Genomic DNA, 26,523 nt, shown 5'->3' with positions numbered 1-26,523 from the left:
TCTTCTTTAGAGACTGTAATAAACCCAAACAATCAAAAATTGCTGCCTATAAAAATTTCAACAGTGCAGGAAGGCCAATCTGGCTGTTTTAAAAGTGGCTAAAATGCCATTACTGTGGCAGATCTGGATGTGAAATGTCATATCGGAGCAGCCCCACTGAGCCTGCAGCCCCGTGTAGCATTCCCTCTTTGGAGACTCCAGCTGCCTCCCACTGATGAAAGCCCGTCCAGCAGCCCCGTGTCCCGGCAACCTTTTACCATCACCTGACCTTTGGACTGCAGAAATGCCTTTGATACCAAGCCATGCAGTTTGGTATTTGCCTCTCTCTATATCATGACGTGTGCTCTCCCTCGGGTAAGGGTAGACTTGTCTGTTTTTAATGAGTATCAGAATGTAAAGTATTTACTCTCCTACCTTTCACTTCTTTTATGTTCTGCTGCCTTTGTTAAAGAGAGGCACGGTTACTGTGTGTAGTTGACAGTGGTGTTTTTACTCTGCTTGTTGAAGGGCAATTCTTTCACCTTAGGTAAGGTATTAAATAAGAGATTTTTTTCTGGTGTACTCATCTCTTCTTGGAAGAGAAATAACAAGGTCGGGGTGGCCTTGGAGGTATTATGAGGGTTTAGATAAAATTAAAGGAAAAAAATGCACTCGTGAAAAACCTTACACTGTTAGGAATTGTTCAGTCAGTAACACTGCTGCTTCACAACCGTTAGCCCTGGCACTGTTTCAGTCCTGGTTTCTTTTATGGAGTGCTACTAAATAATTTTCTAGCACTTGTACTTTGAGTGTGAGTGATTCACCTTATTTCACTGATTTTCTTACGTTTTCACAGATCATACTGCCATCGTTTTCACCACTGTGCAGTGAAGTCTGCTACTTTTGCCAGCCCAGAATAAACACAATAATCAATTCAAATGCAGAAGCAGTGTGTGAAAAATAATTTAAAGTACTGCATTCACAGGAATTACTGGAGTAAATTGTACCCTGCTAATTAAATTCGCTTGATTAATTTATCTTTAGCAAGTGTGAGCATCCCTATAAAATCTGAAATTTGTGTTAGTTTGCTGCTAGATCAGACCAAAATGGAGATGTTCAGCCATAATGCACAGTCCCATGTTTAGTTTTAACACCACAAACAACTTTACAAACTGTAAAGCACAGCGGTGGAGGGGTTATGATTTTGACTTGTTTGCTGCTACAGGACCTTGGAGTCATTGAGTCCAACATAAACTCCTCTGAGTCACATGTGAGGACATCTATCCAACAGCTAATGCTTGGTCCAAACAGCAGCAAATCTACAATAAAACGAGTGAAAAAAAAAGAAAGACTCAAGCTGTTGCAATGACTTCAGTGTGTTGAAGTCGAGACCTCAACCTGATTGAAATGCTGTGATGAGACCACAAGGAAGCTTTGAATAAACAAATGAACAGAAGCAAGAGGCCAAATGATGTAAGAGACTAATATAGTCATCCAGAAGCTAAAAGCTATCAAATAATGGGGTGTACTTAGCTTTTCACACACTGCTACTGTATTTATGACTTAGTTTTTCCTAAATATATTTAATCAAAATTTAATATGGCATGTGTTATTGTTCATCTGAGTTTATTGTTACTTATTTCACAACCTGATTTCTTTTATTATACCCTGATGCAAATCTATCTGAATCTGATCACTGCGTATTTGGTCAGCTCAAAGTACTACATGCTCCTAAAGAGTACCTTTAGGAGTACCTACTCCTGGACAGTTTCCTACAGACTAGAGGCACAGGAATAGGGCACGTTATTAATAATAAAATATAACCACCACAGAGTTGTGTTTCTTCTCCTTTAAATAAGAACCAGAATTATTTAACATCTCGACCAAAAGACTCTAAAACTGTTGTTGGTATCTTTCGACTGTTTCCACCTGAAAAGTTGAAAATTATATCGAGACCTCAGCTCATGGATGCCCCTACAACTCTTACATTGGTATCCACGCAGATGCAAGTTGAGAAGATTGGTTAGATTTTAAGAAGCAATAATCACTGTACGCCCTGCCGCTTCACTACAGTTTATTCCCAATATGGTGGTGATTAAGCTCAACTACCCTCCTAGATCTTACTAAAGGAGAGGCCTGGTGCTTGTGAATTAATTTCTAAAGGCTGCTTCTGTGAGTACTTTTATTCCTCTTGCAGCCAACTTTGGTTTTAAAAATCTGACTGGAAGACTTTTTAATATGTCAGATGGGGTTGTTTTAAAGATGCTAATGTTAGCGTGCTAACTGAGGCTGAGGCTGCATGCCCAAGGCAACGCAATATCATCTTCACTATATTTCCATCTTGAAGATGTTTTATGTTTCGTTCTCTATGTTATGAAGCTCAAACCAAGTTAGTCGTACTACACAGCATGATTAGAAGCCTAACAATGTTTCACAAGCAACACACGGGTTACATTAAAAAGGACTCCTACAGCATATCTGAGAACCAAAATAATATTCTGCACATTTTAAAGCATAAGGAAAATAATCTGCATCTTCCACTATGAGAACATTTGGCCCTTTAATTTTTAAAAAATTCCACAGTTGTTTGAACAAACGCTCTGACCGTTTATGGAAATTAGCTGACTGCTGTCTGGGAGCGGCAACTGTTGGGTTGAGGGCTGGGTGCCTGGGAGAGGCTGAGGATACATGGGGGGGTAGGCCTGCGGTGTCCACAGCTGGATAGCATGGCAGAGGTTTTAAATGTCAACATTGAAAGGAGGATGTGGCTGCCATTTGGCCTGACAAGCCGCATGCCAAGGGACTGGCAGCAGGATGCAGGGAGAGGGTGCTCCAGGTCCCGGCCACAGAGCTCTCACCTTCTGCCATTTATCATGTGGTTACTTGCCTAGCGCATCTGGCACCTTAGCACTGACAGCAGCAGGAAAAGCCCTTGCTGCAGGCTAACCAGTGGCCCGTGGTAATCTTTTTAACATTACAGCAAAATTAGGGGCTGCAGTATTTGTTTGACTGCATTGGGGTTTTTTTGGTCTTACAGTCTCTAGTTGTCCAAAAGGGAAGATAAAAGTTCCAGTTACGGGACTGTAAGTAACATTAAAAGATAATATCTTAAAGATATAAATATGTGCATATAGTTTCATGAATATAGTTTCATCTTAAAACATTAATGTGGCATGTTTTTAGCAAACACCACAATTTATGATAGCTGTGCGGTCGAATAATTATTGCTCAGTGGGCGCAAAACACGAAAACCGCATTGCTCTCAGTAAATTAAATGCAATCAACTGTCATATCATCTTTTATTGACTTTAATTGAGTGTAATTGTGAATCCTGCTGTAACTGCTAGTTGCTTTCTGCATGGCAAGGTCAACTAAATTGCTTGATGAGCTGTTATGGTCTTTTATATGATGACCTTGACTTGGGAGGATGTATGAATATCTTCCATCTGTGGTGATAAACCATGAAATGAAACTAGACCAGTCTGGTGCAGAGTGGCTTCACAACGTCTACCACTTCTGGTCACTGCTCAAAAAGAGTATGTTGCATTGACCTTGCAGTGTTCAGATATAATAATAAATGTTTAAATTATGAATATTCCATGTTTGGAGGTGTCTGAAATTCTGAATTTAAATTAATGTACAATAATCATATTAATGCAAAGCCTTGTTTGAAGCAATGTTTAGAGAGGTGTATAGGTTTTAAGTTAAGATGATAAATATTCTCCTTAATCCTTACATTGTTTTTATTGTTTTTCTTGTTTTTCTTTTTTTTTCTTTTTAATGAAAATTCTAAATAATTCTGAGGCATGGTTTTCTTGGGCCAATAACAATTTACATAATTTAAAATAAGTCTATATGGGAAACCTGCATGCATTTTTTTCCTGCTTGATCTCTGCCAGCTATTTAATTTTCATTAATAAATATTAATCTGATAGCATTCAATATCTGAGTCTAATTAGGCCCTTTAGCCACAAACTGAAGGCCTTTCTTTAATGTGTTTGGAGTAATATATGTTATCTTTCATCCAAATATGTGATGCAATCATTGCACAGCAGACACGTGAAGGTAAAAGGCAGCGGCAAAGATCAGATGCTGAGAGTCGTCTGTGAACTCGAGAAGAGTCCTGCTGTGATGGGATTTTTGCTTTACATATCACAGTTGGCTTGTTGGCAGCCATGTTCGTCTGTATATGGCTGCCAAGATGCCTGTTTACATGTATGTGCAGGCTCGTCCTGTCAGGTGTTGGAGGAAAATACACAGCAGGTTGTGGTAGATACCTGCAGCAGGTATTTCATCTATAAAGCCTTTGTCCTATGGGCAACAACGGAAGAATTAAACTGGGCCATTTATAGTCGAACTAAACTCGACCAGACCACAGTGACCTAGAGTTGCTGTAAGAAGTTTACAAACGTTCATCATGGGCACGAATATCATGGTAATTTGGGCAAAAGCAAGAATTGGGTGAACAAATTTTAATTTATTTTGGATTTTCTCTAATCCACACAGGCTCAAGTGCATACATACACCCAGTCATTGTTCTGGGTCATTGACCCAGTGTTTCTAGGTTTCTGGACTTTATAGGGTTTGAATATTCTGTGTTTCTTGGTTTCATGGTTTCATTTACCTTATGCTTCATGTGCGTTTAGGTCAGCCTTCAGTTATACCTGCTTTTGGTAGTCATCAACAAGTTTCTGGAACATTTCTGGATGAATATTTGACCGCTGTTGTTGAGAGAATTGGTCAAATTGATTTAACTGGTTGGTTTTCTGGCACGCACTGGCTTTTAAGGATAGTCCACAAAAAGGGTTGAGGTTGGGGCTTTGAGAAGCTTAATGTTACCCTGCTTTACAAAAACAATTTTGACATGTGTTTGGGATCATTGTCCTGTTCGAATACCCAATTGCGGCCAAGTTTCAATTTCAAGATGAAATTAAAGAATTTCTAGGTAGTCCTCCTTCATTATTTCATCTTCTTTGCGGCGTACCAGTACTACTGGCACCAAAACAGTTCTAGACCATGATGCTACTACCACCATGCTTGACACCCTGTACAGTTTCCTTAGGTTTGAGAACCTTACCTTTATTCCAAAACATACCTCTTATCTTGTTGTGGCCAAATATCTCAATCTTTGTCTCATCTGACTATAAATATTTTCTTTGGAAGGCATTTGGCTTGTCCAGGTGAAAATTTCAGTCAGGCTTGAAGGTGCTGATTTTGGAGCAGGGCCTTCTTTTTTGGTCGGCACCCTCTCAGTTCACGGCCATGCTGAAAACTTGCTTCACTGTGGACTTCGCCAGTGTTCCGACAGCTTCCGGTTCATGGCAAGCTTGAGCCTTGGTAGTTCCTGTTGTTCCTGAAAATCCTAATCAATTTCCTCTTATTTGAGCGTAACAGTTGGGGTCTTCTTCCAGACCTTGGCAAAGTAATGGCATATCAGAATAACATCAGAGTATCTGTGTACAATTCTTTGAACTGATCGTGAAATCTGCAGTTGTTTACAAGTGCTCCCTTAAGCTTCTGAAATGATCTTTCCCAAACCCTAACCTCAGACCCTATTGGAAATTTGTGCAGTGTGCTCAAAATCCCATTTCTGTGACAGGAAACAAACCAGTTTAAATGAACTCTGCCAATTATGCCAAGTAGAGTGGTCAAATGTCTAGCCAGAGTTATTACAGAAGCTTGCAGATGTCCAAAGGCAACTGGTTGAGATTTAACTTAACCAGGTTTTAGGGCAGCTGTTAGAGAAAATCCAAAATAAACTTGTGCACCCAATTCTAAAGCCATTAAAAATGTGTGCTGTGCAATCATTCCACCCTGCAAAAAAAAAAAAAAACAGCTCAAAGAAATCATTAAAAACCCCAAATTACCATGACATTCCTGCCCCCGATGAGCATATGTAAACTTCTGACCACAACTATACAATATATATTCTTCTTTCAAGTTTTTATGTTAATAACTACAAATATATTCTAAGTATGCCCCTGTGCAATCAGCCATCCATTTACAAAACAAGAGGATTGATTGTTTGATTAAAAAAAAGCCACTGTGATGGTGTACAAACATGAAATCAGTGTCCAAAAACCTAAAGACCTAACTGTACTAAGGCACAAAGACTGAACCTGTAAAGTGAGGTAATAATAGAGGTAACAATGTTATCTTACTGCTCTCGAGCGAAACTACTTTAAGTAGTACTAGATCTACTTTAAACTTTCTATACATTTTCATTCCTGTTTTGTGCTGGCAGCACCACACCAGCAAGAGCAGTACATTTTCTTTTATTGTTGTTTTTTCCGAGCTATCCTTTGGGATTTGTTCTAGTCTACGGGCTGTATGTTTGATACTGATGGGTTACAATTTACACACATGAAAATAGTTACATGCTCACAACTGAAAAATGTATGTCAAACAGTAATGTGCAGTTAATAATAATTACTATATACTAGTTTGATTTTCATAACAGATACCTAGAGTTTAATCTAATATCTGTATATTTCTGTGCATTTTACCTGACATTTGGACAACAAATACAAAAAAAAAGTAAGTCTCTAAATAAATATGACATGACAAAGTAATTTTTCACAGCTTAAACAATATGAAGGACATATAGAAGGAATTACATTTTAATGCTGGAAATAACAAAAGGCAGAGGTATCTCTGCAAGTCAGGCCCGCAAAGACATGCAATCACATGTCTGTCACTATTCATTACTTTATTCCCTTTGAAGAAAGAGAAAAAAGACGTCCTCACTGCCCCGCTAAAAAAGCCATAGAGTGTAATTATGTTTGTGGGTGAAAATTGGCTAGATTGATTATATGCATTTATAATAATGAGCCGTCAATTGTATTATTACGTTACAGAACCATCAAAATCTTGGCATAAATCATAATTAATTTTGCCTTCAGAATTTCTGATCAGCCATACTTCGCATTGTTGTCAGAGGTTTTGGTGTGAAGCTGTGGGAGACGTGAGCTGAAAACAGGAGGCTGATACCGTACTACAGCTGTGGCAGCGCTCTCATTAGAGATTCACAGAGGTTTCTTTTGCCGAGCGGTGCTGCTTGGTTTGGCTCGAGGGCAGACTACTCGTATAAAGCTGCCGGAGCTGCGAGACAGACAGACAGCGAGACACACAGGGACGCTGCGGTGCTGGGCAGGCAGTGTCAGCTCTCTCCGTGCAGAGGATTGTTTTGCAGCGCCAGGCCCATGACTCTTCCCCCAGCTGATTGGTGTGGCTTCATTAGCATGGGCTGTGGCTCCTCCGATTAGCAGTAATTAAAGAGAGAAATCAGAGCGCTTGCCTCCAGTCCAGACACAGCCAGTGCCTGTCAAGTGTGATCGCTGTGGAACAGCTCTAGCCTTCCTGGCTGTCTGCCACTCCACAATCCCCCCCCCCTCGGTCCCTATACTAAGAGCGAGTCCAGAGGAGAGGTATGGGCTGTTGGTGTCTGTGCCAAGTTACCCCCCAAAGTCACCCCCGGGGTTACACAGACACACACGCCTCTCCCTGCGGGCACACGCTGGCCCGCTGTTGTCATGGTGATAACAGGGGAAAATGTTTAATGAAGACACTGATGAGAATTTATGAGGCTGTGGCTCTGTGCATTTACAGGGGATATGACCCTTAGCCCATCACGCGCTGCCTCCTGTGGTTCTACATCTATATCTTCACTTATACAAGTTGTAGCTGATCATCGGGGCGTATGCTCAGGCAGGCGGCCTCAATATGCTGCGGGTCCACCAGCACCAGCTCAGGCGGCGACACGAGGCTTTGGTTGTCCAATAAACATAATCAAACGTGATCAGAAATGTGCGTTGTTTTCATTCGATTTAAACTAGAGGAATAATTGTCTACTAACGTCTTGAGAGGCATTCTCAAAGGGCCAATTTAAAATCTAATTGTATTAGGGAGGCTGCTTACTATAAACAATATTTAATTTGGTGCTTTCAGACAGGCAAAATGGCAGAAATGTGACTATAAAAAAGCGCTGATTGCCACAACGTGCACAGGCCGGGTGGGTGGCCGATCTCGTTCTCACCACCTGCCAATACGCCCTACACTTCAACTGACCAATAGTGTCAAGGCTGGTTATTCACTTTGGGATGCTTGTTCTGGTTTATTTCTTGCTTTGTTTGCTCTGTCTGTGCTCTATCAGGCGTGGATGCCATTAAACAAACAGGCCCAGGGTTTCATTGAGTGTGCTGGCATTTGCTCGGGACGCCATATTCAACAGCGGCCCAGTAGCGTTTGAGACCATGCCAGATTTGATTCGTTTGAAGTGCACTGATGGCCACAGTGTGAACACTTGTTTAACTATGGGTATAGTGTGGTCATTTGCACAGTCAAATACTGTTCAGTATAAATGTATATATAAATGTAGTTTTATGATAGTTTATGGTACCACTTTGTGCATGTCACCCTCAATTAAAGGCATATTTATAGAGAAACCAGGAAAAAATTAATAAAAATGGTTATTATGTCAAATTATGCCATCATATTTGATTTTTGCCAACACTTTGTTGTTGACTGCAAAGATATTTGTAGCTTATGTTGATCTTTGATTGACTGCCTCCATCTCACCCTATCCCTGTCATCTTGTGTCACACCAAATTTTGAGCAATATTTGACCTTAAAAAAGCTGCAAAACATATCTATCTAAAATCTAAAATATCTATTAGGAAACAGTAATTATGAAGCTTGGCCTTTAATAAATATAGTGAGATACATTCATCAGAGAGTAGTGGTACTTTCTCTCCCTTCTTTGTTGCTTTAAAACCAGGCACCCTGTACGCCTTCAAAGATTTGGAGCTGAGCATATTGTTACTTTGTATCTTGGACACTATTAGGAAACTGTAACTTTAAAGCTTCGAAGGCCACTTTGAGTCCTAAGGGTGTTTGTGCAAATGAATCAAAGTGAAAGTAGCTCTCTTTGATAAGAATTTTTTTTAAAGTATTGAGCACCCTAATAACTTTAAAAAGAGTAAAAGAAACAGGCTGGTTTTGGAACAGGCATATCAGTAATTTTCACACACTGTTAAATTCTTCATTTTCCTCCACAATGTTCCTTCTTTTTGGGATTTTAAATCTATACCACTCAGCACTAACCGGTATAAATCCGTGCTAACCACCTTCAGCGAAATTAAGAGGATAAGGCACCAAGTGACATTCAAGGCTGTTTCTTTTTTATCTTGACCTCTAAAGAATCCAAAGAATCGCTTCCTCCAAGGATAGATCATTTAAAAACCTGTTCATCTGTTTATTCTTTTTTCTTTTTGTTTTTTTGTCAAGGTCTCCTCAAGCCTGAAAATAGCTAAATGTTCAAGACCTCTGGCCCAAACAACATTCTTAAAGTAGCTATCCCACACAGGACTTGACCCCTAGTTTCCTTTGTGAAAATCCAGCATTTCCCTCGTGTTTCAAATGTAAGCTTTCTTTTTAAACTGCATCATACTGCAAAAGTCACGATAATGCTACCTTACCGGGAGAAAACACATTTAGGCTGAAAAGTAAGTTTAGTTGTGCAGGTTTTGGCTCAAGGGCGATCTACTGAAAAGTACAATTCAACTTATTTTTAGATTGTGGGTGAATTTTAACTCTTTGGACTATGAAACTGAGCACCACTGTGCAATGGTCCAGCAGCTATAGAGCAGTAAAATGTTTCAGGGGCTTTAAGATAGTAGGAGGACTCAGGTGTGGAGGAAACCCATCCTGTTGAACCTATGAAGTCGCTCAGTGCTCTCCTCTGAACACTTCCCTTTGTCCCTTTACTGTCAGTCTCAGTATCAGAGGCTCCCAGCCCACTAAGTCTCTTGTGACAGGGGTTTCAATTATGAATGCTACCTTTGACTACCTCTGTTATTCCGCTGCAGCCCACATATCCCTGCCTGCCACCACTCATGTGTGACTTGATGTATTGTCTCACTGTTTTCGCCCCTTTCAAAATTAATTGCAGTTTTATCTCCCTCCAAGATAAAAAAAAAAAAAAAGCCTGCTGAGAACACAATAGTCTAAAAGTAGTGTGGATTCTATTCAAACAAAACAATTAAAACCACAGTGTTTTTTCCTCACTGTTTTTTGACTGCGGATGATTTTTAGTGGTGGCTCTTGTTTTATCTTTTGCCACAAGAGAATGAAGTATTACCTTCAATTACTTTTCCTGATTGGCTTCTGTTTTAGCAAACTCAGATCACACTCTGGGCATGGCCATTTTATTTGGTGTCTAATGACTTTTCACCTACAGTATTATAATATCCCCTATCAGAAGCTCATTACATCTTGAAAATAATTCTTGTCATTGTGATTAATGCAAATCTGAGCATAATTTACTTTGTCTCGGGCCACAGTGCAAACATCTTTACTGATACCGAGCAGACTTTCGTAAGTTTTAGCAACGAGCACCATTTGGTGACCTTGTTTAATTAATTCTGGCTGGCATTTTAGCAAACACAATCATCCTTGTCAGACATATTGCTATTGTCATCACAGCTGCAGGGAGAAAGGATCATTATTGTCAGCTACAACCAGTTGGGAATTAAAGCTGCACCTTGACCAAATTAAAAAAATAGAAAGTTAAAATAAATCAGCTCAACTTTCTCAGACACTTGACAGCTTTGTCTTGTGTGGAATTAACAAGCCAGCTTTTTAAAAAGAAGATCAGAGCTTAAATTTAAAGCTGCACTTCAGTTTAAGAGACCATTCAGACAGATTTAGCTAGTCATAGCTTAGCAGTGATTAGCTATTGAAATAAACTGGTGTACAAACGGCTGGATTGATATTGTAACTTTAGAGGTTAGAGAGGAACCTTTTTTTATACCAAAAAACAAGGTCAAAGGTTAAACAAAAGTATTTGATAGTGGTATGTGCTTTAAGCTGCAATGATTAGCATGTAGCTCTAAGGCTAACTAGCGTTAAAGCTAACATCATACAAGAACCAAGCTGTGTATTTACTTCAGTGCCATTAAATAATTAGAATGCTAACTGTGATGGACAGCTTTAGCACTGATTTTTAAGGATACAAAACACATTACTGTGTAGTCTTGGCCCACCCTTCATTCATTTATATTTTGCTTGGAAAATGGGAAATATGTGCAGTGATTTAAACTGAGACATGTACAAATGCAGTATATAAACACAAAAACTAAAAAGTTTTAGCAATTCTGTAACTAAATATTTGGTATGAACACCTTTAGTCTTCAACTCGGCCTGAACTCTCTTAGCCAAGCTTTCTTGTAATTTCTTTAAGTTGTAGTAGTTCAAGAATATCCAAACTTCTTGAAAGACATGCAATGCTCTTCTTTGGATATTTGCAGCTTTTTGTTCCATTCTCTGTTAAGATAATAATAGAGAGATCTGAGCTCTGGGGAAGCCAATCCATGATAATTGCATTGTATGGTTTCACTGCATTGGCAGAAAGAAATGATAAAAGATGAAGCGACTACCAATCAGATCTTTCTCAGGTGGTATTGCACGGTGGATCAAAATGTGATGGTGTGTTTCTGTTTTCATAAATTCAACATCTAAGTTGTATGTGACGTGTAAATACAACACTGGCTCAGCTCTTGGGGTAGGTGCTTATTTTATGCTTGAATGATCCATAGGTCAGTGTTAAGTAGTTTAACAAAAAAAAAATCCTCTGAAAATGGTCAGAGGAAGGAAAGAAAAGCTTTGACAGACCCCTGAAAGCCTGAGGAACTATTACCGAACATCTCTTTTTTTAAAATTACAAGAGTCTGGCTCCTTGGAACAAAAATATAAAGAAAGCTCTGTATACAGTCATCAAGTACATATTTAAGACCTAGCTTACAGAGTCTTCATTTTCATATGAACACTGTAAAGAGCAGTGTTAGTGATACAATAATTAAAATATAGTAAGTTGAATTAGCTTACTACAGCAATCAAACTCTGATATTAACACATGTCCTTGCAGCAGACAAATCAATGACTGCAGCCTTGAAAGGAGAAGCTGCTTCTGTTTACCATTTTCTAAAATCAATGACAATTTTCTCAAAGATTACTGACAATTTTAGGTAATCTGCCATCTGACTTGTATGATAAACAGTTAGTGCCATCAGATCGTGATTATCCACAATGTTGACTTGCCTTTTGCTCAACATACAAAAGGTTTAATGAATATTAGATTTAAATGCTGATTGAACAAACAATAGCACACACAAGCCAAAACACAGAGCTTCAGACTGCATCTGAAATCATGTTCTTCCATACACTAATAAACGAGTACACTAGTTACCTTAATAGTTACCATTTCCAATTCTGTTCAGTTGATTTTAATTTAATTTATTCAAAAAAGTAGCCTCATTGTGCTTTAAACTCCTAAAGCCCGAACTCTTCCACGGCATGCATTTTTAATTTCTCTTTGATATTTGGGCTGATTGGGACCCGATGAATGTAAAAACAAAGAATTACCAGATTTTTTTTTTTTTACCTGATTTTTGTTTCTAAGAAAAATGAGAGCTACATATGAGGATATTCGTTTAATATTTTGATAGAACAGTAGCAGTATAATGTCCTCGTAAGTGGATATCAGGCCCTTGTAGAGCAAAATTGAATATTTTGGTCTAAATAACCCAAAATGTGATGTCCACATATGTGGATGCCAGGTCCCAGGAGGTTAAATTGTAAAGTAAAGGTCCTACACTATTGAATGGAAACCCACAACAATTAGATTATCCTTTATAAGCAATAACTTGGCGACAATTGGCAACAATGGGAAGGAAGAACTCCCAGTTAACATGAAGTCATTCACAATAACAGACAAGCATAGAGACAGAGATAACAGACAAGCATAGAGACAGACAGCATAGAGAGACTCAAGAAGAATGTTATCACTGCTTGTAATAATCATTATTATTGTCATAATATTATGCCTGTATTTATAAATGGCATACTAAGGAGGAGTAATGCTGTATAAATGATGAATTAAGAACTCGCTAACACCTTACTAATACCTTAATAATGTGACATTATTTTAAAGAGCTAATCAGTTAAAGTTGCCATTTTTGGTAGATGTTTTTTTGTTTTGTTCTTTTGAAGTTTTTTTTAGTGTACTGTATGGAGCCAAAGCAGCCAGACCACCAAAGAATTTTCAGACAGTAGGAGGATACGTATCCACTGATGGCAATGCCAACACAACCTACAAAGTGGTCTGCTTTTTAATCAAACATTGATGTCAGATGTGTTTTTTAATAAAATACCCAGCACTTTGGTCCTGTGCTGGGTATTTTAAAGTGCTTTATAAATAAAGTTTGATTTGTTTATGGTTGTTGATTTGTCTCCTTTAGTGTAACAGTATTTTGTATTAGAGGCCAAAGTCCGAAAAATAAATCTAAAGATAAATGGTTAAAGATTAAAGCTAAATGTACAACTCCATACTTGATTACAGAGAAGAGTGCTCATGGAAGAGAACTAGGGGAAGTAGCTGAATGAGGACACAGTGTGACCATCTTCATCTGTTAGAAGAACAAGGAGTCTTGCAACGTTCATATGACCCACACAAAGCCCTGATCTCAGACCCGGGAGTCAGTCTGGGAGGTCTAGAAAGACACAGGGAGGCAGCCAAAATCCACAAATATTGTTGTCAACTTGTCCAGGATGTCTGGAATAACCTACCTGCCAAGTACCTTAAAAAGCTGAGTGCAGGGGGACTGACGAGAAACGGTTCTGTGTTATAATATTATTTCGACTAAAACAGTTACAGGATTTTTTTATTCTCCCTCACCTGTAGCGATTGGAATCCGTACAGTAGTGTATGTGTACATGATCGGTATTTATAAACCATTTAAATCAAGACATAATATGTATCACTCTGCTTATATCATAATAGATTACAACACTTTCTATAATTTCACAGATGTGCTGTGATTTCATACTCCGGGCTGTGACGCCACAACACTATTTCATTTTGAAGTGCGCGCTGATGTGCATGTGTGTGGGTTTGCCTCTATGCTTTGAATATAGTCAGGATGACAGGCATAGCATTTACCTTGATGTTTACTGCTTTGAACTACTTGGCACTGGTAAAGCCTGGGCTGGGATTCACATAAGAAAGAGGCCTATTTGAACAAGCTCATCTGGGGAAAATGCCAGAATGACATGGCTGACACACACACGGGCTTTGAATGGTTCCTCTCTGAGCAAGTGATGAGCATGAGACACAGCAATTCAAATGTTTTAAGTAAAACCCAGAAATGGGACCTTTTTGGGTCTTTGAACATCTTCCATTGGAAAACATGGTCTCTCTATCGCACTCTCTCTCTCACACACACACAGACACAATGCATTTAAAGACATTCACCTCGCTGTCAACTTTCTGCACCTTAAGTGATATTTTAAAAGAGGCTTAGACAAGAGCGCAAAGTGCCACCTTTTATAGTCTACCTCTGTATACGTATAATTTCATGTCTGGGGGGCAAAATCAAAGTGCAGTGTAGCGACTAACAATATCCCAGAATGACATCGGTGTACTGTGAATGCAAGCAGACAGACTTTCAAACCAAACTTTTCGTCCTCGCATCTCTGCCCCTGCCTTTATGAGAGCTTTGTTTCATGACAAAAAGTATAAGGGTAAATGTGTAAATCAAACGCTTAAAAACAGAAGAGTTAAAAGCCCAGGTGAGCCTCGAGATTTCCCTCTCGCACGTATCGTGTAATATCACTTCGGCAATAACGATAACAGCTGGTGGATCTGGGAGAGGGGTGGGAAAAAAAAGGAAGACAAAACCCAAATGTATTTTGTACTGCATACATTTCTCTCTGCGCTACAGTTTGAAGCTAATCCTCCAACACCTTCCCAAATTGAGCAGTAGAAACCACTTCTCTCACATATTATTATGAATAATTTATTGCAGCCTGTTTCAAAAAGCCTAGCAGAACACCCCCCTAACTATTTTTGGTGTAGCACTATCTCACATTAGTTAAGTCTGCAGGTACACATTGCAGCTGTTGGTTTCTTGCGCAGCACTGTAAATGACATTAAGCTCTCACTGATAGCATTATAGTGTGATTGGTATACGTGTGCGCCACCAATGTGCTGCCTCCCTGTCCTCTGCAAGCTGGCTTTCTATTCTGTTTGCTAAAATAGAAATATTAAAAGCTCAGACTTCTGTGTGTCCAGGTGAAGGTCTTCCTACACCGTTAGATGGACTGTTGAAGCACACCTGCGCATTTGCGACAGACATGTCAATATGCCCAGCTGTCTGCAGCCTGTAGGTGCAAAGATAATACCTGAGCAAGTTATTGTCTCTTCAACCCGTTTCTGAACTTACACAGAGGCATCAGTGGATGTCTGTGCTCTGCCATCGCAGGTAGCGCACTTGATCCTGGCATTTGTTTAACATTTCTCATCCCCACCTCTCTCCTGGTGACATGGTGAAGTGCCGCATACCTCTGTCTGCCACTGTTTAAACACACTCGTTGCTTTTCCGTCTTTTTTCTTTATTAGAAATGTGAAATGTGTCACAGAGGCAAACAGCCTAGCAGCGAGAGTAGAGGAGGACAGATAAGCCATGCAGGACTCAAGGCGGCTGTTGGAACATGTGTTACCCCGAGGAAGTACTTACAGGAGGGACACGCAGGCGAGACAGCATCTACGATTATCACCAGTGACCACGAGAGCGACTTACTTCAGTACGATCCTGAATTTGACTGCTTGTAGGGTTTTGTGTGTGTGTGTGAGAGAGAGAGAGAGAGAATGAATCGATGCACGTCAGACCTCCCTGGTGAGATAACCATTAGCATTGGCCTCACTGGGGGGATGTGACACGAGTTGTGAAATGGCACTGTGCGGCACGTAGCAGACGGCATGTGTGAAAATGTGTCCATTTACGAAGAGTTCAAGTAAAGGAAAACGGCATGTGCCAAAGTCAGGCTTTCCTTCAAAGAAAAGGTAAAGGGACGGGCTGTTCCATCCTCTGAGCGTCAAGGGAGTACTCTTGTTTGGGTGAATGTGGGTTTAGATAGGGCTGACAGGTGTGTGACCAGGGTGTCTTGTATGAAAAAGCGTGAACAGGTCTCTCTTCCAATCCACCAGAGACCAAGACAGATATGATCGCCGACTTAATGTAGGGACTGATTTTCTGGGGATTAACTTCAGAGGCCACTATTCATTTCTTACCAGTAATAAAACCCACACACCGGCAGTCGTTATAAAAGTCTCCCACCATGCATTACTTCTGCATCTGTCGTGCATTGCTGCAACAGCAAGCCACTGTAGAAAGAATGAGTTCATCTGCTCAAAACTGAATCAGAATCCTGCGAGTTAGAAAAATTTACCTTGCAGGCCATGAGCATTTGCGTGCCCTCTCGCAGGCAGGAGAGAAAACAGCGTCTGGGTTCTGAATAATTTTCTGATATTTGCAGACGTAAGTGTGCAGAGAACACGACGTGAGAAGTGTCACGCGTATTGTGGCCATGAGAAAAGGGGAAAGCTAAATGCACTCACAGTTTTAGTTTTGCAGCTAATCCTGCTTGGTACAATTACGCGTTTAAGAGTTTTTGGGGATGCTGTAAATTTGTCGAGTCAGTCGGAGTGTGTTCTGCTTCAGGTTTCATCCCCGCGGGGCCCGTCTGGTTGGCCCTGCTTTTTTTTGGGGTGGGGGGGAGATGTGGCGGCGTCCGATGTGGCCACAGACCCAGGCTGGACAGCAAGCTCGTTTTTGTTCTCCCCTTCACATTGCCAACTCCAGCTGTCACACTGAGGGACAATAGAGGAGAGGAGGGGGTGCTCTCTGAATGGAAAAAATAAACTGGAGAGCGCCCCGTCACACAGCCCCCCTCCCCACGACTCGTCATCTGCATTTGACAGGACCCCCGTTCTCCTCTCTTCACCGCCCCTTTTCTTTTGCTTTCTCCTTTTCTCTGCTTGTGCTCTCCATAATCCCCCTTTCTCTCTCGCTCTCTCTCTCCCTGCTAAGTGCAGCTGTTGCTCTCCATTGGATCTTTTTTTTTCAGACTGATTGCTAATTAGGATAGCATTTTATTGAGTTTTATCCTTAAAACTTGTTAAACTTGCAATTTCCACCTCCTTTTCACTTCATTTTGGCAGCACTGGGAAGGAAGCGGAGAAAAGACTCAGCCAATTATATGCAATTTTACTTTAGGTTGAGCTTTTTTTTTTTTTTCCAGAATGCACCCAATCTATCTCCGATGCAGCATTCATATAGTTTACAACTACTGTACTGTGTGGTAGCCTCCAATAATAGCGCTTACTTCAGCTTTAAATGCAAAAGCCTACTTTGAAGAATAGACTACCCCATCTCCCTTATTCTGCTCACATAACTGAATCCCTGGGAGAGGGAGCAGAGGAAAAGCAGAGCCTGAGAAAACAGCAATTCACACACCAAACACAGAGACCCCTAGTAGCTCAACAAATGAGTGACTAGCCCTATGTCCATTCATATCGCCCCTCGGCCCGCAAGCCTATTAGCCAGGCATCGCTCCTCGAACATTCACTGTCGACAACATGTGGAGGCATCGCTATAGCAACCAGTGGATATGACATGTGCAATGGACGGGGACTCCTGAGCGGCTGAATATAAGGAGGGGCTCAGCCTTAACTAAATGATCGCAAAAAAAAAAAAAAAAAAAAAAAAACCCAACCCCACCACCTCCCCATCTCTTTTCATTGGCACAGAGGCGCTGAAAGGACTCACTAGTGGGGCTTCTGCACATTCTTCCGAGGCTCGGAAAATCAGGCGGGCATATCCCACATTCTTCTCCCTTTTCTTATTCTCTTCGACTCTCCCTTTTTTGCCCCCTTCTCTTTTTTTTTCTTCATCTACGTGTTGAAGCCGCGGTCTTTTGTTGGGGCTGGGGAGGGGGCACGCATGGGACCATCGCAGGGGAACTTTTGGAGAAGCGGACTGAGTGGGCGGCCGGGACGCGCAAACGCATCTTGGAGCTGCGGCGAGCGTCAGTGGTTATCCGTGCTCTCTGGAATACAAGACGCAGCATCAGCTTCCGTTTACTGCGAAATGTGCGCTCTGCCCGGCGACATGGATTTGGGTAATTATCTCCTGGCTTGAAAACGCGTGTGTCTGTTTTGTGCTGTAATCAGTGTACAAGTTTTAACGGTGAAAGAGAGAGAAAAGATTGGCTTGGAAAAAAAAAAAAACAAAAGAAAAAAAAAAACTTGCGGTGAAAGCCCGTGAGCGAAAACTGTTTTTCATCGAGATGCAGAATAATTTAGGAGCTCTGGTTTCAGTCTGAGCACATTTAATTTCGCTCCTTCTGCGCGATAGTTTGCTGAAGACCGAATCATCAAAAGCTGATGGCATAAATGTGATCGAGCATCGAAAGCATTTGCCTTGCAGTGTATTAAAAATAAATCTAATCTTACAGAAAGAAAGAAAAAAGATTAAGAAAAAGAAATCCTAGGACACGGTGTGTTGAGTCTGCTGCTTTGATGGGAGCACATCTGGCTGCAGGGGACAAAGTTTCGAAGCAGGTTCATCTTCTTTGGTGCCGGCAGCTCCAACTCTTAAATGTTGAGAACTGGAACTGGTAATTCCCCTCTTTGACTGCTCAAATATTCATTTTTAATCATGTGTTTTGTGACACAAATATCTTTTTCATTCCTAGATTTATTTTCATCATTTAAGTCTAGTTTAGGGCTGGCTGACTTTAAAAAAATCACATATATTGTATATATAAATAAATGAATAAAAGTAAGTCTAAAAATTATTTTTATAGTTGCCAAATTTAAACAACATTAGACACTTTTAGTTTGGGAGATTTTTTTCCTTTTATTAATCACAGGTTCTCTCATGAATACTGCTTACATGGAGCTGATTTCATACCATTCAAATCTGCAATAGTAGCTGCAACTTTAAAAAGAAAAGACTTTGATTTAAGGTCTGGCGTTTTGGTGTTTGGAAGGATTTTCCTCTCGTACTTCTTAAAGGTATTGTGGCGTGAGTGAATGGATGGCCATTCGCCCCGACAGCACCTCTCTGCCTGACCTTCCCTCTTATTATGTGAATAATCCAGAGGACCGAAATCCATCTGCCCCTTGTCTCCTCTCAGATTGGCTAATTCACCACACCAGACAGGGGCGATGTGAGCAGAGAGGAGAGGAGAGCAGAGGGAGAGAGCCTGTTAGAGGCAGAGTTATAACCAGAGATAGGAATGGTGTTAAAATCATTTGTGTGTGTGTGTGTTCAAGAGATTTAACAAATACATTTCCAAAAAGATATAAAAAAAAAAACTAAGCTGATAATTTATTCTGTGATGCTTCAACCAGGTGATCTTTTTATTAAATGCACATAAAACAAAAGGGGGTAAAATTCTAAATGTGATTGCCTTTGATTTTTTTTAAAGGAATAATTTCGGTTAAAATTATTCATTTAGTTATGAGGGAAATCTTGAAGCAATTTTTAGTTGAACCAGACTCCAATCATGGGGGGAAAAATAAATTAATACAAAATGTAATTTATAAAAAGCTGAAAAAAAGCTGAGGAACAAAACTCAAAAGGTAATTCTTCGCGGCACATCTCCTCCCCCCTTTTCCTCCTTTTTTTCCTTTTCTGTCTCTCTTTTAGTTTCCTTCCAGTTCGATTGCCATCTTCAAACACTCTTTTAAGATCACACTGCATTTCAAGTCTGTTCGCTCCCAAACGTTTTTATTCATTTCAAGCTGTGCAGGTAAATCATTTTCGAGAATAAGCCACGTATTACGAAGGGCCCCGTTCGTGATGAACTTTATAATAAATGTTAATTTATTTATTTTTTTCAAAATAAAAGATAGAGTTGTATTATTGTGCTACTGCTGGAAATAGGTTGAGGCAGATCTGAATCAGTAGGCACTTTGATTTCAGAGGCTTGAATCAGTGTAGCATCCTATGGTGCCAGATATGCTGGATGCAAAGTGGAAGGAGGCTTTTTAAGCTTCGATATTTTTATTTTTTGTGTGTGTGTGATTATGTTAGAATGCATCTGGTAAGATAAGTACTCCAGCAAATGAAAATAGTTTTCATTTCTAAAACATTGCTGCTGTCCGTGTATTCATTCGAATCACTAAAAACGAGAGACAATTCACTGGATGGAGGCCATTTCTCCCCTCTCTAACCGTATATGAGCCTCTTCAAACCTTTCGGTTGTTGTCCAACCTCTTAATGCTTGATTGAAACTACATGCTCGAGTCACCGCAATTGCAATCAACAGCAACTGTCGTCAGGCCCAACACAGTAATCGAAAAGACCCGGGCATCGGCACAACAGCTAAAACATTGGCAATTACGAGCCACAAGGTCAAACCGCATTGTTACTGGTGTGAGGTGAAGTGTCTTGTTTTGAAAATGGTATAACAAGATGTAGTCATCCTTCAGCCGGCCCATTAGACCCCTCAGGCTAAATGTCAGAGCTCGGCTGGCTCCTTTTTTTTTTTTTTTTTTTTTTTGTGGATTTGATTCATTCCACCCATCAATCTTTCAATATTGCATGCAGACAATTAGGAGCCTGCTGATGTATTCGTGCACTGTTATTGATATTGCCCTTTTGCAGATGCATAGCTATTGGCATGTGTGCAGCTGGTAAAATTAGATCAAAATCTGCAGAGAGCTGGCTTTTACAGAAACGCCATGTTTTTACGTCAATCGCAGAGGACAGTAAGGATGATTTATGTGAGGCAAATTGTGCTGGGCCAAATTGCACCCCTCTGTTTTGCAGAGCTCAAAGCAAAAACAAATTGACAGGATGCCTATGCAATCAGCACAGGCAGTCTTATTAGCAGCTACATTTTAGGTATCTTTAATTATCCGTCCGCATTATTGCTCCTAATTATCGCTGTTATGCTCTCAAAATATGTATCGGCGAGGCCTACAGGGGATTTATCGTTATAGTAAATGGCCACAAGTGGACCAATTATCAACGCATAGGGCCTATTCTTTAACCTACACTGATAAAAATCTCTCAGATGATATTACACCACATTAAACCTGGTCTGCTGTAGAAACTACTGTCTAAATTAACATGCAGCGTTGGTGTGAATGTTTGAAAAGCTTTTTTTTTTCTTGTTTTTTACTGAACTGGTGATAGTGGTGTATGTGTGAGGGTCCAGTCTGCACCGCCTGTGTCTCCCTAGTCCTGGTAGCCATTAGCTGTGCAGCTTGGGCCAGGGCCTAATCCAGCCAAACTCAGGACCAGAGGAGCTAATTAAGCAACAGCTTTTAGTATCCAGGCCTCCTGAAGCTGCACAGTGCCAGCCCGTGCCATGCCAGCACTAAATGGGGTTGTAAATATCTATAGTGGGGCACAGTGAGGAGACAGGACTGGACAGGGGCTGGTAATAGGGGTTGACTGAGTCTGAATGCATATTATCAAGCCAGAGTTAGAGCTCTCTAATGAGAATGGCCAGTCAGACAGTGGCAGTGGGTGGAAGGAAAGAGTGGGAGAAGAAGTGGAGGTAAGGTGACAAGGCACTTGCATCACTTCTGCATCCACATTTTTTTCCCCAACACGAGCCTTCAGGTGAAAATTGATGCACTGCAGACCTGATATGGAGGTTGCTGTAAATCAAAAGCGACTGCATCAGTCTGGGAAAAAGACAGACTGGCATCATTTACCGCTCTTGACAGCGTATTTCTCTCTCTGTTTGTGTGCGTGTCCTCCAGAGGGGCAGCCTGACCCAGATCCCCGTGGTGAAGGAGACCAGGGTGGAGTCGGGCCAGTTTCTGCTGCTCTCCGTCCTCTGCATGCTCTTCATCCTGGTGGCCGTGGCAGTGTCGGCCACTTTCTTCTGCGTGCGCCAGCGCTCGCACCTACACATGAAGGAGAAGCTAGCCAGTCTGGGGACTGACACCAGTACTGATGCCACTGCAACCTATCAGGTAAGACCAGCCTCCTTGCTATGAGCCAGTCAGAGGCCGGGATTCTTATCCCGTGCTTTGCCATTGGAGGGAAGCACGCTCTGTTCAAATACGGCCGATTATCCAATTGGTTTGTGAGAGTTTGTCTGCTCATGTTTGAGTGACTCTTGTTCCACCTGCTTTTCGGGACCAATTTTTGATGCAGTGATTTTGTTTTATTTTATGTGCTATTAAATGTTTTAGTAGTTTAACATCAAAACATTGTCATGTGTTTTTAAATCTTTCCTTTTTCTTTGCCAGTAGCATTTTTCCAATAGATATGCTTACCCTTTCATGTGAATTGTGTGTGTCTGCGTAGGAGACAGGGAGCAGACCGCCACTGTGACCTATTCCCTCAGTTCCTCCAGGGCAACAGGCAGCCTGGGCTGTATTGATTTTCAGAGTTGGGGCTCAGCTGTGCCCAGCGTGGCACTCAGAACACATTTATCTGCATGTCACGTTAACATTTTCAATATTTAATCAGGTTTCCACGAGGCTGATTTCCAAAGGCTGAGGTGTTATGGTGATGACCATTAAAAAAGATATCAAATAAAAAATATGCAAATTAAGAATAGATGTAAAAATATTCTGCATTCCGAATCTCACTCTTTGATTATCATAAATTAATGAAAATCGGTGCAGATTTAAGGTGAAATTCGGTACCTGTTCGTCCTCTGCTAGCCACTCTGCTGTCTTGTGGGTGTGTACTCCATGCTTGACATACAGAGTTGTTCAGGGAGAGCTGTCTGCAGTGGGAGGGTGTTATTGTAAAATGGCAGCACAGACTGTAGATTTTGTTTCCCCTTGGCCCTGTTTTCATTCTGATTAGTTGTCTGAAAGAAGGGGGTAACGGGGAGAGTGTAATCTCACGACCTGTGCTTCTCCCTGGGCTCCGTGTGTCTCTCTCCTCTGGCACTAACTGCATCCCACTCCCTTCTTATGGGACCATTTCTCAGCGCTGGTACAGCACAGGGCTTTGCAGAGATGTTGAGAAGTAGGATGAATTATGAGGTGGACCTGGACTGTGCCCTGGGGCCAAGGCCCAGGGCACTGCTTCATGCCTCTAATCATTAAAGTCCGATGGCAGAAAAGCTGATCCAAGACCAGAGCTTAGAGAGGCCTGTGCTCCAGAGGGAAATATCGCTATGATTCATCATGAGATAGCATGTGCTTTCACGAGGCATTTTCACTGGCCCGCCCTGCCCTGACTGTTATTAATTGAGTATGGAAATGAATTCTGTGGAGCTGACTGCTTTGCCTCCCAAATTTAAACATGGTGGGGCTTACAGATTATAAATTTAACGCAGAAATATCCAGTGAGGCCACACCTTATTGTGGGGAAGCAGATGTAATATGTAAGCTTGCATAAATCCAGCAGATTTTCTTGCTTTTATATAAATATATTTATGTTTATATATTTTTTTATTATGCTTCAGCGCTGCCAACAGGCATGGCCAGAGGCGTTATCATTTCTGGTTGCCCATTTATTCGTACATCTTTTTTTTCGGTGAACACAATAGCTCAGGAACGCTTTCTGGGAATTTCTTCAAATTTAATAAACTATCATCAGAGTGTTTTGAGTGAGATAGAGTGTCGTCACGGGGTGGAGTTTCATTACATGTGGCACAAACATGCAGTAGAGGGTGAAGTTGTGAGAGTTTGATGGTCAAAGATCAAGGTTACATCACAAGAGACTTTTAGGGAGAGAATTTCACACAAATGTCTAACAAGTTAACATAATGCAGCTACATTTTATATCCAGAAGTCATAATGGTTTTCCAGCCATAACTCGGGAAAAGGAGGAAGAGACTGTGACTGTATTTCTGGAATTTACTGATGCAGAACTGATCTTTGGCATCCACCTTTTAAAGTCTTCCATGGGTCTAAACGGGCATGAATATAAACTCCAACGTGGCTTGTTGGCCGAGGCATGCAACCCTGTGGTGGTCATTTTAGTAGGTAATGCTCAGTCTTGAAGTGTTTAACCCCCTGAGGTCTAAGTAACCAATAGTGATGGTCCTAACCATCAGAATATGTAATTTTAGAAAATAAAATAAGGGAAATAACACAAATAGTTATTATTATTATTATAATAATTCTAACTGACATGCATTAAAAAGTCATTTAATTTAATTTTGTCACTAAAACATCAGGGTACAGTTAGGCTAAGTGTTGGGGAGCTAGGATGACAAATTAGATCTCAGAGGGTTAATCCTCTGTCTCTGCACTGAGGCATGATGGGAGAAAAACTGACTCATTAAGACTACAAAGACCTGTGGTCTTAATAGAGGTGGCTTCTTAAGCCACAGGAAATGTTTATTCATTTATTTTGCAATAGTGGCACTTCATTTTGTATCTCCTTTGCTTCTCTGCAAAACAAATATCCTTTAAAAAAAGATTCTTCTTTTTTAAGTAGTGCACTTCTTGCTGTGCAGACTTTGACTTTACCGTGTGCATGTGGGGTGATTATGCTGTGAAAGATCCATTCTTTAGCGTTGAAGGGAGTTGTTTGTGTGGCAGCAAGGTGTGACATACTGAATTTATTCTGTAAGGGTTCCTCAACCATGTATTTTTGACATAATTAGTATAAGCTCCATAATCCACGAGGATAAGCCATTAATCTACAGTTAAGTGAGGACAGATCAACTCAGCCGAGATGCAGGATTTCACAAGGTGCATTTACAGAAACCAGCCCCTCACAGCAAGGATAAGCACATAAAGCTATTGTTACGTGCATGAAAAGAAGATAAATGCACAAGAGCTTGTGAAGAGGAAGAACTGCGCTCTTCATTATCCACTTCTTCACCATCGTCGTCTCCTGTAATCCACAGGAGTTGTGTCGTCAGCGGATGGCGATACGAACATCGGAGCGCGTCGAGCGGCCGGAGACGTTGCGCCACTCTCGGCTCAACAGCGTGTCATCTCAGTTCAGCGATGGCCCCGCAGCCAGCCCGTCGACCCGCAGCAGCACCTCCTCCTGGTGTGAAGAGCCAGTCCCATCCAACATGGACATCTCCACTGGTCACATGATACTGGTAAGAAGCTTTGCCTTGACTTGATTTAAGTAATGGTGGAAAAAGGGTCAAAGAAGGAGATGAGTTATTAAATGGAGGTTGGTTGGTAACATGGCTTGTTGTCCAGCCCTCAGAGAGCGTTTGTGGTTCTTAGCGTCTGACTGTTTCAACTGAACAAGCACAAACATCCCTTCATGTCTCATAAATATGCACTTAACCTGCCAGGGTGGGTTTAGTCGAGTGTGTGAGACTCCTAAGCTATGTAAGGTCAACTTTCAGTAGACAGTCACAAGTCTACATCAGACATTCCCAGCCTTTGGTACTGCACTTCACCAGAGGATGGTGAGTGTTCAGTTGCTACATTAATCATAAAAGGTACAAATCAGGATTTGATTCTAAGGAATGGCAGAAATATCCATAAAGCACGAAAAAGCTGCCATCCACAGATACCTGCTCCAACAGTGCACACGGGATGTCTTTAATGAGATCTGAGTGATCGTTTAGTAATGTCTGTGTAATGAAATAACTGTGATCAAATGCAAAACGCAGTCTGTTGTGAAAACTAGCAAGAGAACTTGAGAGGTGACAATTGTTAGCTGAGAGTGATGGTTTCAGGCTGCAGTTCTCAAGTTTTTCCTGGCATACCCCACTTCAGAAGGACGTTCACACGCACACCCCCACCCCACAGTTTTTAACAGTCATAAAAAATAAAAAGGATCCAAGCTGAAAGTGAAATAGCATCAGCAAACTCTATCCACCTGTTTCTGTCCCTCACCACAGTTTGAGAGCCAGTGGGTTAGGGTTAGTGGTACCTAATGAATGCTTGGAAAAATACTATTTAGGGTCATTATATAGACAAATCGATAGCTAAAAGTGGTGGGATGAAGTCTGATGATGTTTTCAAGTAAATAAATACGTTGACACTAAAGAAATTGTTTAAGAATTTTTGAAAGAACAACAAAAATAAGTGATCAATGACTGAAATATCTACTTTTATATAATTAATAGGTTTAAAAATCACATTTTAATGTTAAAAAATGAACACTGACTCAAGTACCTTATGATGTCATATGTATGTGATTCTGCGATACTCGATAAATGGCCATACAGTCATCTACAATACATCACGATATACCCCCCAAAGAGAGAATTATATATTTACTCACTGCATTGTGGCATTAATATACAAGTGTTGGCATTGTGTGTCGCTTCAGTCGGTTAGCGCTCTGATTTGCTTTCCCTGGCTGCCTGCTGCTTCTCAGGCTATGCATTTATTGCTGCAAGCCAGTTAAGATCCTTGCACTCATTCGCTTTTTAGCTCCACCTTGAGGAGCCATGAGGTAATGTCTGTTATACGTCACGCCCCTTAGAGTGCCTGCATGGTTAAATGAAGATTACCAGTGTAATGTATTTTGTACTGCACCTAATTTGGAATATTCTGGCATACTGGAGCTGATCCAGTACAGAAAAATGTTTGCTGTCACTAGCTTTTATATATTTGATGAATTTATATGCTAGTGTCTGATTTTAAGACTTCCTGTATGAATACCGACAGCTTTATTTCTGTCTGTTTATCTGTCTGGATGGTGTTTTTCATCCCTCTCTCACCTCATTCCCTTCAGAACCCTGTTATCTTTGTTTTTTGTTTTTTTCATCACTCTTCCTGCTGTTTTCTCC

At 40.8% G+C, this 26,523-nt stretch overlaps 1 protein-coding gene across 1 annotated transcript in view; it reads left to right on the top strand.

The window, feature by feature from the left end:
* The window catches only part of ptprn2 (protein tyrosine phosphatase receptor type N2), a 148,388-nt gene that overhangs the window by 97,428 nt on the left and 24,437 nt on the right, over positions 1-26,523 (top strand). The window contains exons 12-13 of the mRNA XM_039617623.1: positions 21,599-21,814; positions 24,664-24,867. Of these exons, the coding sequence (XP_039473557.1) occupies positions 21,599-21,814; positions 24,664-24,867 (420 nt within the window). The remainder of the gene's footprint in view (positions 1-21,598; positions 21,815-24,663; positions 24,868-26,523) is intronic.

Source organism: Oreochromis aureus, linkage group 9, assembly GCF_013358895.1.
Source record: "Oreochromis aureus strain Israel breed Guangdong linkage group 9, ZZ_aureus, whole genome shotgun sequence".
Taxonomy (NCBI): Eukaryota; Metazoa; Chordata; class Actinopteri; order Cichliformes; family Cichlidae; genus Oreochromis; species Oreochromis aureus.
The sequence above is the reverse complement of the archived record's forward strand: the minus strand, read 5'-3'. Positions and strand labels throughout refer to the sequence as shown.